At 43.4% G+C, this 14338-nt stretch overlaps 1 protein-coding gene across 1 annotated transcript in view; it reads left to right on the top strand.

Annotated features, from left to right (window-relative positions):
• The window catches only part of ADGRL3 (adhesion G protein-coupled receptor L3), a 338557-nt gene that overhangs the window by 254442 nt on the left and 69777 nt on the right, over positions 1-14338 (top strand). Inside the window, exons 10-12 of the mRNA XM_075033579.1 lie at positions 10786-10969; positions 11764-11886; positions 13912-14120. Of these exons, the coding sequence (XP_074889680.1) occupies positions 10786-10969; positions 11764-11886; positions 13912-14120 (516 nt within the window). The remainder of the gene's footprint in view (positions 1-10785; positions 10970-11763; positions 11887-13911; positions 14121-14338) is intronic.

Below are 14338 nucleotides of genomic sequence, written 5' to 3'. Positions count from 1 at the left end.
GCCAGTATGAATTTTCTGTAATTTTTTCAGAATTGGTATTTGTTCATTTTCCAAAGGCAATTCTCCTTAAACTAGAGTTGTAGAAAACATGAAACGTTTGTCTTTTGGGGGCGATGAAACAGGGTTTGGTGCCACAGATTTCTTCCATGCCCTTCAGCAAGTGGCATGTGCTTACTATTTCTTAGCTCCCCAACTTGAAATGCCATGGGTACAATTCTCCTGGCCTCTGGGAACGGAGGTGGGGTAGTAAAGAAAAAAAAAAGGCTGAGTACTCAGATACTGCAATAAATGAGGCCATATTAACATGGAAAACTTAAACATGGGGGAAAAAATTAGAGAATTCTGCTGTAAGATTTAGTAGCTGGAAACACAAGCTTTAATAAAGGTTCATGCCATGTCCAGATGTGTAGAGTCTTTTTATCACATACGTGAACCTGATTGCAGAATCTGAGCTCAACTCCTTGCTTCACTTGGATTTGTGGGCTGGAGTTCTGGGGCATCATGAGGCCAATGACTTTCCCTGTGGTGCCAGCCAGTGACCTCTTCCCATGTGAAACTGCAAGCTGCATTTGGGATGCAGATCTTGGAAGACAAAAACTTCACAGGGTTCCCATTCTTTTTGTGTTTTTTTTTTTATTTTTTAAAGCCAGTTTTGATGGCTTCAAAGCTGAAGGCTGGTCAATACAATAGACAGCCTGGGTGGCAGCTTTGTGGGAAGGGTGGAAGGAGGCAGCAGAGCGTTTCTTTTGCAGCATTTTCCTGGTCTAATGGTGTTTGCTGCTCTGGTCCCTGCCATCCTCCAGGCTGTCTTGCAAATGAGCTTGCCCTGTTTTGTAATTCTGGGCTTGTCTGTACAGCAAATGGTGAAAGTTACGGAGGTGCCACCCATTCCGTGAAGATCGCAAGAGCTTCTGGATGCAGGTGTCATTGGAGCCACGGAAGAAGCCGGTGCTGAGCTGCTGGCAGGTTGCGGGTAGCAGACAGTGGTGGGTGGTTGCAGTCAGAGTTGTCCTTCTGGTTCTGGAAGTTTTCTGAACACTTCACACTTGTAACATGGGCTGTTTGAATTGCTGTACTAAGCAAAAAACTGAAAGGCATTCCTCAGAGGATTCAAGGCATTAAGTTTAGAGCTGAGTAGAAGATACTTTGTTTTCTTTGCTAACCTAGTAGCTCTCAGCAGATAGAAGGTGCATCTGGGACTTAGCCAGTACTATTTAAAGTGGATTAATTCGGTTTGTCCCACTTCTCTCTTGCTTGCATGGCTGGTCCCAACTTCCGTGAAGACTAAACAAAAGAAAGTTGTAGCTCTGAGAGGGAGCATAAATTGAATTATGCTGCATTTACTTGTGTTCTTGTTGTGCCTGTGACAAGAAAGACTCTAACCTCAATTTATATAGAAAGGGGCAAATTAATGAGGTTTTTCAAGTTCCTTGTTTGGTCACTTAATTGGCTGTATGACAAAGAGCTCTGCAGTGCGTGTCAAACAACTTTCAGAGTCCTCTAATGATTTGCGCATTGCTCGACTCCTGATGCTATTCTGCGCGGCCTGTCAGGCGAGGTATCGTTGTTAAAGTGGCTGGAATAAATTGGCTAGCAGTGTGCATACAATGTTGTATATTAACTATAGCTACAGGGAGTACTTTTAGCAGCTTTTTCAAGAGATCGAGATGTTTGCCCGTCAGCATCAAAGTGCCCCAAACTTTCATTTAGTATAATTAGAGGGACATCTGAAAGAAGTGTGACTCACAGCGGGGTTCTGCAGTTTGGTAGCCCTTTGTTAAAACTCTGTGAACTTAATATACTTCACAGCTTGAGAAACCTGCACTTGATTTGTGTCAGCAAGAGCGAAACTAGAAATCCCCACCCTGTGTGTCCCTGCCATGGTGAGCCTGTTGTTAGGGGAGAGGAGGATCAAAGCAGCAGCCCTGGGTTTGTCACTGGACTCTGAAATTCTTCGCATAAATATTAAAAAGGAAGGTGACTGCTTATTCCTCTAGCTACAACTGAGCTACGCCTATGGTTCCATGCCCATGTGTAACATAGCAAAACTGAGAAAAAAATCTAGCATTTTCTGGGTTGCTATATGCTTACTCTTTGCTTTAGGCTGAGTCAGTCCTGGAATCTGGTGGCACTGCTAAAAAGTCTTAGTATAAATTGCCGTAGAGGTCAGTGGGAAATGTCCCTTTGAATTGGACCATTGGAGGAAAGGATGAGTCTCATGGACTCCCTACGAGTTCCCTTGAAGGCTATGGATATTCTGTCAAAGAGGCATTTCTTGTTTGCAAGCCATTTTCCTGTCTTGCTACAGCTTTGCTCAGTTCCCCAGTGTAATTACTCCAGTGGTTGCTTGTATAGTCTCAAATCCTGAACAGTAAGGCAGCAAATACAGATGATTCATAAATGCAGTTCTCAGCTTATTCTGCAGGGAAGATCTCATTAGATGAAATAGATCATGTGTTATTTCCTTCTTCCCAATCAATTCTTTTTATTTCAGTCCTACAGATGCCTTCTGACCTTAAAATATTCTTCCTCATATACTAAGCAAACCAAAACCATAACCTGTAATTTGTAACCTTGTTCTGTTTCTCAGATCTCCTGGTTTTTTTGTGTGCTTCCATTAGGAGATTATTGGTAGTTCAAGGCCAAGATTGCAAACCTTGCATGCCTAGTGCACCATTAATTCCATAGTTAAGCATTTTGTAGATGGCCTAATTTTAATAAAGGTCAGTGCCTTTCTTCTCACTACAGTGAGTTCTCAGCGCCACTGAAATTCAGGCCATTTCTGAGTCAGTACAGTTCCTGTAGCCACAGCGTAAGCAGTTGCTGTAGAGCTGAAGAGAGAAGGTTGCATGCTCTTTCTTGAGAGCCTTTGCTCTCAATCTGTAGACCAATTTTAGAAATTCCTCTGCAAGGTCTGGGGAAGGTCTCTTGCCTTTACCATAAGTAGTAGATTTTGGCTCAGTTCACCAAAATTGATACCATCAGTTGCCAATCACCGCTCTGGTACTAGATGTAGGCTAGTGCTTCTGGCTTAGTTTTGAAGGCAGAAGTGGAGATTAGCAGCAGATATTCTAATGATTTATTTATTTATTTATTTATTTTTAAGCACTCATTGTGGTTCAGCTAGTTTCAGTCTAAATGTGTTTGTCCATTTCATTGAATATTGTAATTGGTTTCTGATGACCTTATTGCTTTGTAAAAAGCCTTAGACAGCAGCTGGGCTTCCCTGTAAGAAATTGTCTCCAGTGTGTTTACTTATGCTTTGACCAGAGACAAATTTTAATTTGGAAATAAAAGAATAAATTACAAGGCAAAAAACCATGCAAGGGTAAAGAGCCTTGTCAGACAGATGTGAAGGCACTTCTCAGCTAAGAAGTAGGATTTAGTGCCATCATGTAGCCAGAATGACATTTTCCATGTTTAGGAAGCTAAAGAAATTACATGTGCATCTATTTTTGACCTGAAGTCCCACAGAGTGGATGACTGTTCCAGTTTGATTGGTGACCCCTCTGTAGTGGTATCAGGATGCTGTCCACTTGCCACTCTAAAAAGACACATCATTTCCTGAGCTGATCCTTTTCAATGCAATAACCTTGCCAGAAGCAGCTCCTTGCATCCCCAGATCCATGTTTTCATGCTGGTCCTCTTCTCCAAAGGGCCCATTCTGGCTGCACCAGTTACATTCAGAGTTAATGGGATTTCTCTTGTACTGGTGCTTTTTCTGGCCAGAGGCAAGAATCGCACAACTTCCAGCAGAACTTGCCATCAATGACATTGATTGTGCCTTTAACTCAATTAGTTTGGAGGCTTGCAAATACTGATAGCTTAAGAAAAGGTTTTGTTTTAGCACTGGGTATTTCATATGAACATAGAAGCAAAACCAGCTGTTCTTGAGCAAGGAAGCAGGTAAACTTTTGTAAAGTACCACCACTTTCCAGTAGAAAAAAGGCAAAAAGAGCATAACATTGTGATCATTGAACCATATCCACATTTCAGTGCACCTGTTCTCTAACAGGTTTTCATTTTCAGTGTGCACTGTGGACTTGAAAGGGTTTTCGTGCTTTTTTTCTCTGCTGATTTGCTGTAAAACCTCAAGCTGCTATTAAAAAGTGGGCTGGTAATGTTTTTGCATGCTTCGAATAAAGATGATGATGCACTTGTTTTGAAGCAGTACCCGGAAACCTCAGGCAGGACCAGAACCTCAGACCATAAGCACAGCCTGAGGCTGTGTCTGTGTGATTGCACTGTATAGTCTTAGCGCTGCTGTTCTCAGAAAGGGTGAGCAAACCTTTTTTGATGAGGCTGTGCCAGCAAACACCCTTGGTACAGGGATAGCTGTACAAGCACTGCTTGTTTCATGCACCAGCCGTGATTTTAGTCTACTGATGCAAAGCACTGCCTTGTTGCTGTAGCTCCTTCTATCCTAATTTTTGAAAGTGCATTGTGTGAAATATTCCTGTGAGATCAAGGAAGGCAAGTGTTAGTAGTATGAGACAGGGCTTTAAAAGTTATAAAATGCAGATATTTTAATTAGAGATGTCATTGCAAAAGTGGTGCTTTAATGCCCTGTACCACTGTCCTCATTCTCCCAAAGCTGCTATAGGAGGTAAGACCTTGACGTAGGTTCCATGAAAAATAATGTATACAGTGTGTTCAGTCTCCTCTTAAGGAGGTGCTCCTTTGTAAGGAAGGACAAACTGCATATTTGAAAATTACTCAGCAGAAGGATTCAACCAAAATTCCCTGTAGGGCCTGCAGGTATTCACTTGCCATGAAGCAGTATTTTCTCCAGTCATAAGTTTGTTCGGGTTTTTGTTCTTCCATCAGCTGCTTGGCGAGTGGCCAAAATGAACAATAAAGGTTTAGAGAGGTCCTAATTCTAGGAAAAATACTGGTTTTTTAAGGTTAGGGTTGCTGTGCTTAAGCACCATAGCACAATGCAATCTGGTCCCAGATTTGGCAATGAGATGAGTACATCTAACATCTCTTAGGAGTATTCCAATTACAGACAGATTTTACATTACAGAATCTGCTTTTGTCAAAGAGCAGTGCCTTGGATGCTAGTATGGTGAGAGATAAATAAATGGATGTGGTATCACTGGATATATACTCCCCTCCTAGGTTTAAACTCTGTGTCACATAGCCAGATATTCTCACCAGACGTTTCTAGAGGGGGAGAAGATAAAAATAAATGAACAAGCAAAATTCAGTTTTACACAATGAAGCAGCTGTCACAAAGGAAATCAATGGAATATGTACGATTGGCCTTTTAGTAATGTATAATTACTGTAAGACTCCTAATTAGTTGCCTTTTGACAACACATCTTTTAATACCAATTTGTAAGTGTCTGAGAAGGAAGGTTTACGTTTTGTTTCTGTTTTGTAACCTCAGGACAAAATAAAGAAACTGTGAGCATATGCCCTTATTTGGGGAAAAAACTCCCTCTGCAATTTATTAACATTTATTTACATTGAATGTACACTCTGTGGTGCTATGTAACCGCATAATGAAAGGGATTACCATCATGGGATTTGTCTTCTATGCTTGGCATGTTCTTGCTCTTCTCTCGATGTCAAATTGTAGCCACTGCTGGAGGCATAAAAGGTCCACTGAGTCTAATATTCTCTGACCCAGGATGGTTGCTCTTTACGGGCTTGTATTTAGGGGGTTTGGCTTTGCATGTAGAGGTACCCTGACATCACAGGCAGCATACAGCTACACCTACATATCTCAGGATAGAAAAGCAGTTGGAAAGTCTTCCTTCTTGGCTCCCTTCTGCCATGCCGTTCTTCCCTCGTTTGATCTTAGGCTACAAAGAAGCAAGCTATGCCTTGTGAAAGCTTTCCCTTGATGTCAGGTGAGTTACTTTTGTCCTTCTCCCTGGGCTTGTACTGTCTATTCATTAAGCCCCAGCAACCATGGCATTGGTTTGGTGCCATGCTGTGGGTGATGTTGAGGTATGTTTGGGCTCCAAGCCCTACATTTTTATTTTGCATGAGTCTCACAAGGGTGCTTTGGAAATTGTTCACTCAGTTGAGCTGCATTTAGAAGAGGGATCAGACAGGGGGAGAGAAGAAAACCATGGCAGAGGAAGTCCTTTGGCTTGGGAAGCAAGGACAGGGTCTTCAGTGAGGTAGACATGCAGCATCCTTTTAATAGGTGTTGGGTTCTTCAGGGACAGGATTAATCTCATGTGACTTTGGGCACCTAAATGGGGATAATACTTGCTGTAGTTCCTTCTCCTTTCAGTGGAAAGAGAAAATAGTGAGTCTCTGGGCTCCCAACTTGGCTGCATGTTAAATTCTTGAAAGTGAGGTGGGATGAAACTAGGTCAGAACTTTCCTAGCTCCCTCTGAAAGTCCCCACCTTTATCAGGATCAGCAGGGATCTCAAGTAAAACCTATCAAGCTATCAGCTCTCAAGCACACCTATCTCATGCCTTCTTCATTTCAAAGGTCCTCCATCAGGGCTAACCCTCCTTCCGCTGGTCACCGAGAGGCTTTCCTGGGAGCCTGGCACTGCTGCTTCTATGCTGGAGCTTCATCAGACCACAAAGTCATTGGAGTAGGTGCCAAAGCCACCTAAACCATGATGGCTCGGCTTAAGTGGAAAGACACAGGCCAATCCTTGTCCTGTGCGCCTGCCCTCCCACACTTCCCGCTCCCCTGCCCAACCTTTCCCAGTTGGCATCTCTTTCTCAAGAGACACTGTTGCTTTAACAGCTGTTTTGTTTCGTTTAAACACCTACCTCAGCTCCTGTCCAAAATGCAAACATTTCATTAGCACCTCATCTCCTTGGCTTCAGCCTGCAGCACTCAGCTATAATGAAGTGCTGCACTCAGAAATATAACGTGGGGAACACTTGATTAATGCACTGAGACAGGTGAGGGGAGTGACCCTCTGGGAAAAGCTATGGACTAAATTCATCTCAGATGTAATGCCAATGAAGACAGTCTACCAGCTTTGTTCAGACACTTGCTAAGGACCTGACCCAAAGTCCTTGGAAATTTTTCTGGATCTTTTGCATCAGACCCCAGATCCAAAGTGGTGTGAAGTAGCTGGTTTCAGGTTAGTCACTTCAAGAGGATGGATGCTTACCAGCGCCCCATCCATTGGGTGGGGAGTACACATTGTGCGGGAAGCAGCACATTAAGCCTTATTGGTGTTCTCTCTCAAACTTTGCATGCACACATGCACACACATTGAAAAAAAAAATTGCATTAGATGATAGAATAATTTTTCTGGAGAAAAATCTTTGCAGCAGATGTTTCACCGTAACACAAATATTTCAGCATCTGTTTCATGTTTTGACAAATAGGCATTACCTTTGTATCCAGAGCCAGGAGCTGGATCTTCTGCAAAGACTCTTTCCACTGTCCAGATATTGATAAAAGTATCCAGGATGTTGTTTTAGCAGAGATTTAAAGATACTATTAGTAGCTGAGCTAAATGGAAGTAAGGCAAATTGTAGTCTGCATGATAACATTGAAAGGGGAGAAAAATCCTCATTTTCTGCTTTCCGTGCATAAAAGATCTTCACATAAAAACACCATGTTGTGTAGTACCTGCACAGCAAAATAGTCAAGCTTTTCGGTCACTGGAAAAGAATACTACCTACTTTTTGCCTGTAAAGAGATAAGCTACCAAAGTAAACTACAGAATTTTATTAAGAGCTACAGAGATCAGGCTTCCAGATTTTAAAACACTGGAAAAAAAACCACTTAAATGCTATGGATTTTAATATTTCTTCTTGACTATTAAAGTCAACCAGCTTTTCGTGTGTGTCGTGGTTTAAGCCCAGCTGGCAACAAAGCACCATGAAGCTGCTCACTCACTCCTCCCCCAAGGTGGGATGGGGAGGAGAAAATATAAAGAAAAGCTCGTGGGTCGAGACAAGGATGGGGAGGGTTCCCTCACCACTTATTGTCACGGGCAAAAGACAAGCTCAACTTGGGGCAAAAGTCAAAATCAATTTAATTTACTACCAATCAAATTAAAACAGGAAAATGGGAAGTAAAACCAAATCTTAAAACACCTTCCTCCACCCCTCCCTCCTTCCTGGGTTCAACTCCAGTCCCGATTTTCTCCACCTCCTCACCCCAGCAGCACAGGGGGATGGGGAATGGGGGTTGGGGTCAGTTCATCACACCTTGTCTCTGCCGCTCCTTCTTCCTCAGGGGGAGGACTCCTCACTCCTCCCCTGCTCCACCGTGGGGTCCGTCCCATGGGAGACAGTTCTCCACCAACTTCTCCACCATGGGTCCTTCCCACAGGCCGCAGTCCTTCATGGACTGCTCCAGTGTGGGTCCTTTCTGTGGGCTGCAGTCCTTCAGGCACAGGCTGCTCCAGCGCGGGCTTTCCCATGGAGTCACGACCATCTTCAGGGGCATCCCCCTGCTCCGGCGTGGGCTCCTCCCCAGGCTGCAGGTGGGCATCTGTTCCCCCGCTCCCCTCCATGGGCTGGGGGGACACAGCCTGCCGTCTCACCACGGGCTGCAGGGGCATCCCCTTCTCCCCCGCTCGTCCTCCCCCTCCTTCTTCACTGACCTCGGGGTCTGCAGAGGCGTTCCTCTCACTTTCCAATCTCCTCCCCCACTGCAGGTTCCCCTTCTTAAATCTGTTCTCCCAGAGGTGTTACCACCGTCGCTGATGGGCTCGGCCTTGGCCAGAGGCGGGTCTGACTTGGAGCCGGGGAAGCCTCTAGCAGCTTCTCACAGGAAAATTTGCACCTGCTACCAAAACCCTGCCACACAAACCCAAAACAGTGTGCACATATTAAATGTGTTAAGATGATTTTTAGACTATTTAGGAAAATCAGTTTAATAATCAGTTTAAAAATTGATTTATGGTTAATAAGTTCCTCTTAACAGCAAATGAGGAAGGGATTCCAGTCCTGGATTGTAAAGGCTTGACAGCAAAAAGATTTTTGCGGTAGCACTAGAGGACAAGATTTTCAGCCATTTCGGTTTGCTTCAGTGGTTGAAGCACGTGTTACTCCATGCTTTCGGAAACCAAGCTGTGAGTCTCAGAAGTGTTGTCTATTAACCAAGGGACCAGGGCACTAGCTGCCAGGGAGGGGAAAATCTGTTTAAGGTACAGCAGAGGTTTGGCACAAGAACAAATGAGTTAATTGATCATGAATAAATAGAGGTTGGAGAGTAGGAGCTTTGTACTGTCAGAGGAGGCTGATTGTGGCTCAGTCTTCCAATAAGAACCATGGTGGTATGAGAAACCTTCCAACCTGAAGGACATTTAGGATGAAGATGCACATGGTGATGTCTCAGTGAAATGTCTTTGCTGGGATTTAAACACCAGCAGTGGCAGGTCTAGCTGTTTTGCTTCTCCTTGAACCTTGCTGTAATTGAAATTTTTTTGAAGGTCACCTGGATATAGCAATAAAGTCAAATTCTGATTTGATGTGATTATATTCTCCCACTGCACATTTGTATCTGACCATGACTGGTGAGTGAGTCAGGATGCCCCACACTCTCTGTGCCATGTGTTGCTCTTGTAACACTCCTCCTGAGGGCTCTGGTGGAGAATGAGCCGTGCCACATCTTCTTTTCACACATCACGTTGTACAGGTGGGTTTAGAAACAGTCAGGAGTAAATACTGAAGAATTTCCATGAAAAGTGAACCCATGGGGCGTCCTTTAGGCTTGTAACATATTGAAATCCCATGACACTGTCCTTGCCTTGCAGAACAGAGGTGTGGGTTTGATGCCTATGCATTCAGCGTACAGAAAATTATTAAGAACGGCAAGTTCATCTCAAAGGGAAGGTTGGTTTCTGCAGTCAGCATTAGCTGGCAGTGGAGGTGTTTCTTTGTGGGGCAGGCCTGCCTGGTGGCTAGACACTAACCAGCAGAAGAAAGCACAATCAAAGTACCTTTTTTTTTTTTTTCCTTTTCCTCTGCACAATCAGTTCTACCAACTGGTACAGCTGGTCTCATTAAAAAACGTTAGCTGGAAGGTAGTTGAGTCAGCTCTGGTTAGTAACTAAGCGGGGGTTTTAGGTTGAGCAAAACCTTCAGGTTGGGTAGGCTCTACTGCTGTAATTTTGCAATCATGAGGCCAGCACGGTTTTGTGTGATCCTGGATGCGCATCCAGATTAACCTGTGGGAAGTTCTCCATGGGAGAGCTCTTTGTGCATGGCAGCCCAGGGCAGAAGGTGCACTGCAGGAGGGACTGAAGTTGTTACCATGGGGCTGACTCCTTCCCGAATGGAGTGATTTGAAATGTAGTGTCTTAACTAAATCTCTACGGGCACCTGCTGCTTCTCTGGATGAAGTGGCATAACTCAACTATCTCTGTGTCTTCAAGACTGCCTGCCAGAGGTTATGTGGTGGAAAATGCTCTAAGGAGCATGGCCCTTGCAGGTACTAAATAACTTCCTTGGGCGCCCCAGCCCTACTCTTGAATTCTGGTGCTGCAGGTAGCAGCAACCTGCTTCAGAGATGGGTTTTGAAATCTGTTTTCCTGCATGTTTCCTTAGCAATTTCCCCATCTCCCCTCTTTCCAACCCCCCCCCCAATTCCTTCTTACTCCAAGCCCCAAGCTGCTGATCACAGAAGCAGAAAAGCGCTATTCCCAGCCTGCGTTTAGAATAAAATCAACATTTCTTCCCTCTCCCATCTGATGGGGTAAATGATGCCTAGCTCCATTGCAGGCTGCCCCAAGGGGTGGGGAAATGAGATGCTGTCCTCTCCCTGTAAACTGATGTGTGTGGAGGATGGGACTGAGCACGTCAGAGGTCTTTCTCACTCGATCCCTCTCCCTTGCAGGCCATGGTGGAGACGGTGAACAACCTTCTGCAGCCACAGGCTCTGAATGCGTGGAGGGACCTGAATGCAAGCGAACAGCAGCGCGCAGCCACCAAGTTACTCGACACCGTGGAGGACAGTGCCTTCGTGCTGGCTGATAACCTGCTGAAGACAGACATCGTCCGGGAAAACACTGACAACATCCGTAAGGGACAGATCCCATAAATACCGAGAGCAGCCCAAGCTGGGAAACCTGGCTTCACTCTTGGCCCCTAGATTAACTGGAGAGCATATGTCTTGGCCCTTTGTCTGAAGGACTTAAAAGTCTTTCCAAAAGAGCCTAAAGGAATAAGGCAGCTCTCTACCCTTGAAATCCCATGGGAAATGAGCACCTAACCTGCCTTTATTACTTCTGGCTTTGAGGGCAAAATCTGCGCTAGAGCAATGAGAGCACCGCTTCACAGGGAGATTGTTCATCGTAATGCAATTGTGTTTCATTTCATACAAATTTGTGTCTTTATTTGGCTGATTGTTGATTTTAATTAAAAAACAAGCATGATGGAAAGCACCAGCACTCCCACTGTGCATATGTAAAATGAGAACAACTGTTCTTTCTATTTCTATGAATACAGATCCCGAGCACTGATAACATTTAAAGAAAGTACCAATTGCCAGTGGCAAAGAACTAGCATTTTCAGATTTTCATTTTAACCATTGTCCTTAATATCCTGAGGTTCTTGTTTACAAGAACTGGTTGTCTTTTGTTTTCCACAGAGAGTAGAATTTATTTGCCTTTTTTTTTTTTTAATTAAATTTAAAACTTCTTCAGGGCAAAGATTTAAAAAGAAATAGGAGCCCAAACAGAGTATAGCATGAAACATTGTAAGTTGATTTCTCTGCTCTCAGATGGTCTGGAACACCATTTTGTAGCTTTGAAGTATCGTGTCGAAGATTATTTCAGTAGAGATTTTTCTTAGTGTCAGTCTCTCTTGCAAACAGAACTGGAAGTTGCGAGACTAAGCACAGATGGGAATCTGGAAGATCTGAAGTTTCCCCAGAACATGGGCCATGGGAGTGCCATTCAGCTGTCAGCAAATACCCTGAAACAAAATGGTCGAAACGGTAGGTCCAACACCTCTGGCCATGCCGGCCTCATGAATCAGTCATGCTTTAGGCATTGTTTTGTGTTTAACCAGTTGTAAGTATAGTGTTAATTGCTATGTTAATATTTAAATTAACGGTAGCATCAGTTGCTCATGCCCTTGACTGCAAGCTAAGTTGGCTGACTGGGAATGTATTATATTGCTAAGTGATTCACAGCCTTCAAAAGTATTACGTGCTGGTAAAAATGCATCGGATCCTTAAATGATGCAGCTGTTGGGGCACAGTGCTGAGTCCGGAGAAGTTCTTTTAACTGCTGTTGTCTGCAGTAGGAGGCTTCAGATGGGATAAGAGGCTTGTTTGAGTAACTGCTTCACAGTGGGGCAGATATACAAATATCTGAAAAGAGAGAGGGAAGAAACAATAGTAGCAAATATTAATAATAAGCCAACATGGCAGAAAAGGTTGATTAACTGTTATGAGTCTAAATCTTCAGTGCCTTTCTCTCTGAAGCTTATGAACCTTCTGATATAGCATGAATTAAAGATGATGTTATATATGAATGTTCTTTATGCTGCCAAGCCATTTATTTCCAGACCAAGAATTTGAGCAGACATGTTTGTTGATCTCTACAGCCCTGCTATAGACCAACTTCAAACTCCCAGCCTTTCTACTAATGAGCCTAAAATGCTACTATTTCTGAGCTCCTTTAAAATTTAACCTGTGTGCAGGGGGAAGGCACTCTAGTACAGGCTTTGATCACTGCAGGCAAAATATGGAGTGATAGGGCAGTATTACAGCCAGACCAGATGCATTAAAACTGCCAAAAATTTCTGACAACTGTTGAGAGAAAAGTTTGATCTGGTGGTTCAGAAAGAAGGTTTTGCTATTGGGAAAAATGAGGTTTGGTACCTTTGCATGTGGGATTTGAAGAGACGTATTTCTTTTAGAGACAGTGTAAAACCCAAGATGCTTAGCAAAACTCCAGTGGGGCAGGAGTTTCACTCCACTAGTGGGCTTTGGAGATTTGTAAGGAAAGAGAAACTGTGTTGGCAGCAAAGAATTGGAGGTCTGTATTTGTAAGCATGGTATCACTGGAGTTCTGGTCAAATCAGGAGAGCCCCATCAATTTGCACCAGCTTGGCACCTGCCTGGATGTTGCCAAAGAGCTGGAAATAAAATTATTGTCGAAAGATTTAGGTTGGGAGGGACCTTTGGAGTCATCAGTGCTTCACCTTCCTCAGAAACTGGGGTGATTCTTATAGAAACAAAAAAATACCTCCCCACAACTAATACATATAAAGGCAAACTAATCCTATTCAATTCTTATTTATAGCCTTTGGAATAATGTGCAAAACAGAAGGCAAACTTGATGATTTCAGTTAAAAACACTTGGCTGGTAGCCTGGGTTTTCTGCAGGCTCCCTAATGGTGTTTTCTTGAGGAAGAGGGGATATTTGATTGGCAAATTCAGAAAAGAAATATATTTTTTAATGAAATTTCTGCAATTTTGTTTTACCCTTCATGTGAGATTGGAATTGTGTTGGAAAGTTTGGTATTCCTTCTCCCAGATTTGTCCCCACACTTTTCTGAGGTAATCTTAATTTATTAATGGACTAAATTATACTTTTATACTGCATCTGTGCAACAGGCCAGAACGAAACATGTTTCCCAAGCATAGCCTGCAGAATAAAGTGTTATGTCAGGTGGGAAATGGGCCACCTGGCCTCTTTTCTCTGGAGCTGGTTACACCCACTGACACCAAAAATAAGCCCACCTTCTCTGTCTGTCTTCCGCCAATCTGTTTGTTTATAGAAGTTTGTTTTGAGAGAGGCAGTTCTGCCCTTCTTATCCATGGGCGGCTTGTTGCATCTCATGGTGCTGAATGTGATTGGCAGGAGGCAGTGAGTTTTCATATGCTGCATCTTGGTTCTTTCGCATTTTCTCAGAGAAGTTTTAAAGTTGGTTCTGGTAAGAGATTTGTCATTTAAAAAAAAAACCAAACAGTGCACTGACCTTTATATCTAACCTCTTACTGCTCTTCTAGGTGAAATCAGGGTGGCTTTTGTGCTGTACAACAACCTGGGCACCTATCTCTCCACGGAGAATGCCAGCATGAAGTTGGGAACAGAAGCAATGTCGACTAATCACTCTGTCATTGTCAACTCTCCCGTCATCACGGCAGCAATAAACAAAGAGTTCAGCAATAAGGTTTACCTAGCTGATCCTGTGGTGTTTACTGTCAAGCACATCAAGGTGAGTGAGTTCGAAAAGCACTTCTTTATTTTTTCAATTTCTAAAACAAAGTGATGCAAAAGTTGGCCGATGTGAAGCCCCCAGCAGTCCTTGATTAGATTTTGAATTATACATTTTTCCTTTGCACTTTGTGTTATTTATGGAGAATGTCTCTTTTACATTGCATTAATAAAAGTAAAGAGAGTCTCCTTTGAGCTGATGCCCATTGCTCAGTTGCT

This window comes from Buteo buteo, chromosome 1 (assembly GCF_964188355.1).
Source record: "Buteo buteo chromosome 1, bButBut1.hap1.1, whole genome shotgun sequence".
NCBI lineage: Eukaryota > Metazoa > Chordata > Aves > Accipitriformes > Accipitridae > Buteo > Buteo buteo.
Note: the sequence above shows the minus strand (reverse complement) of the source record. Positions and strands in the feature narration are given on the sequence as shown.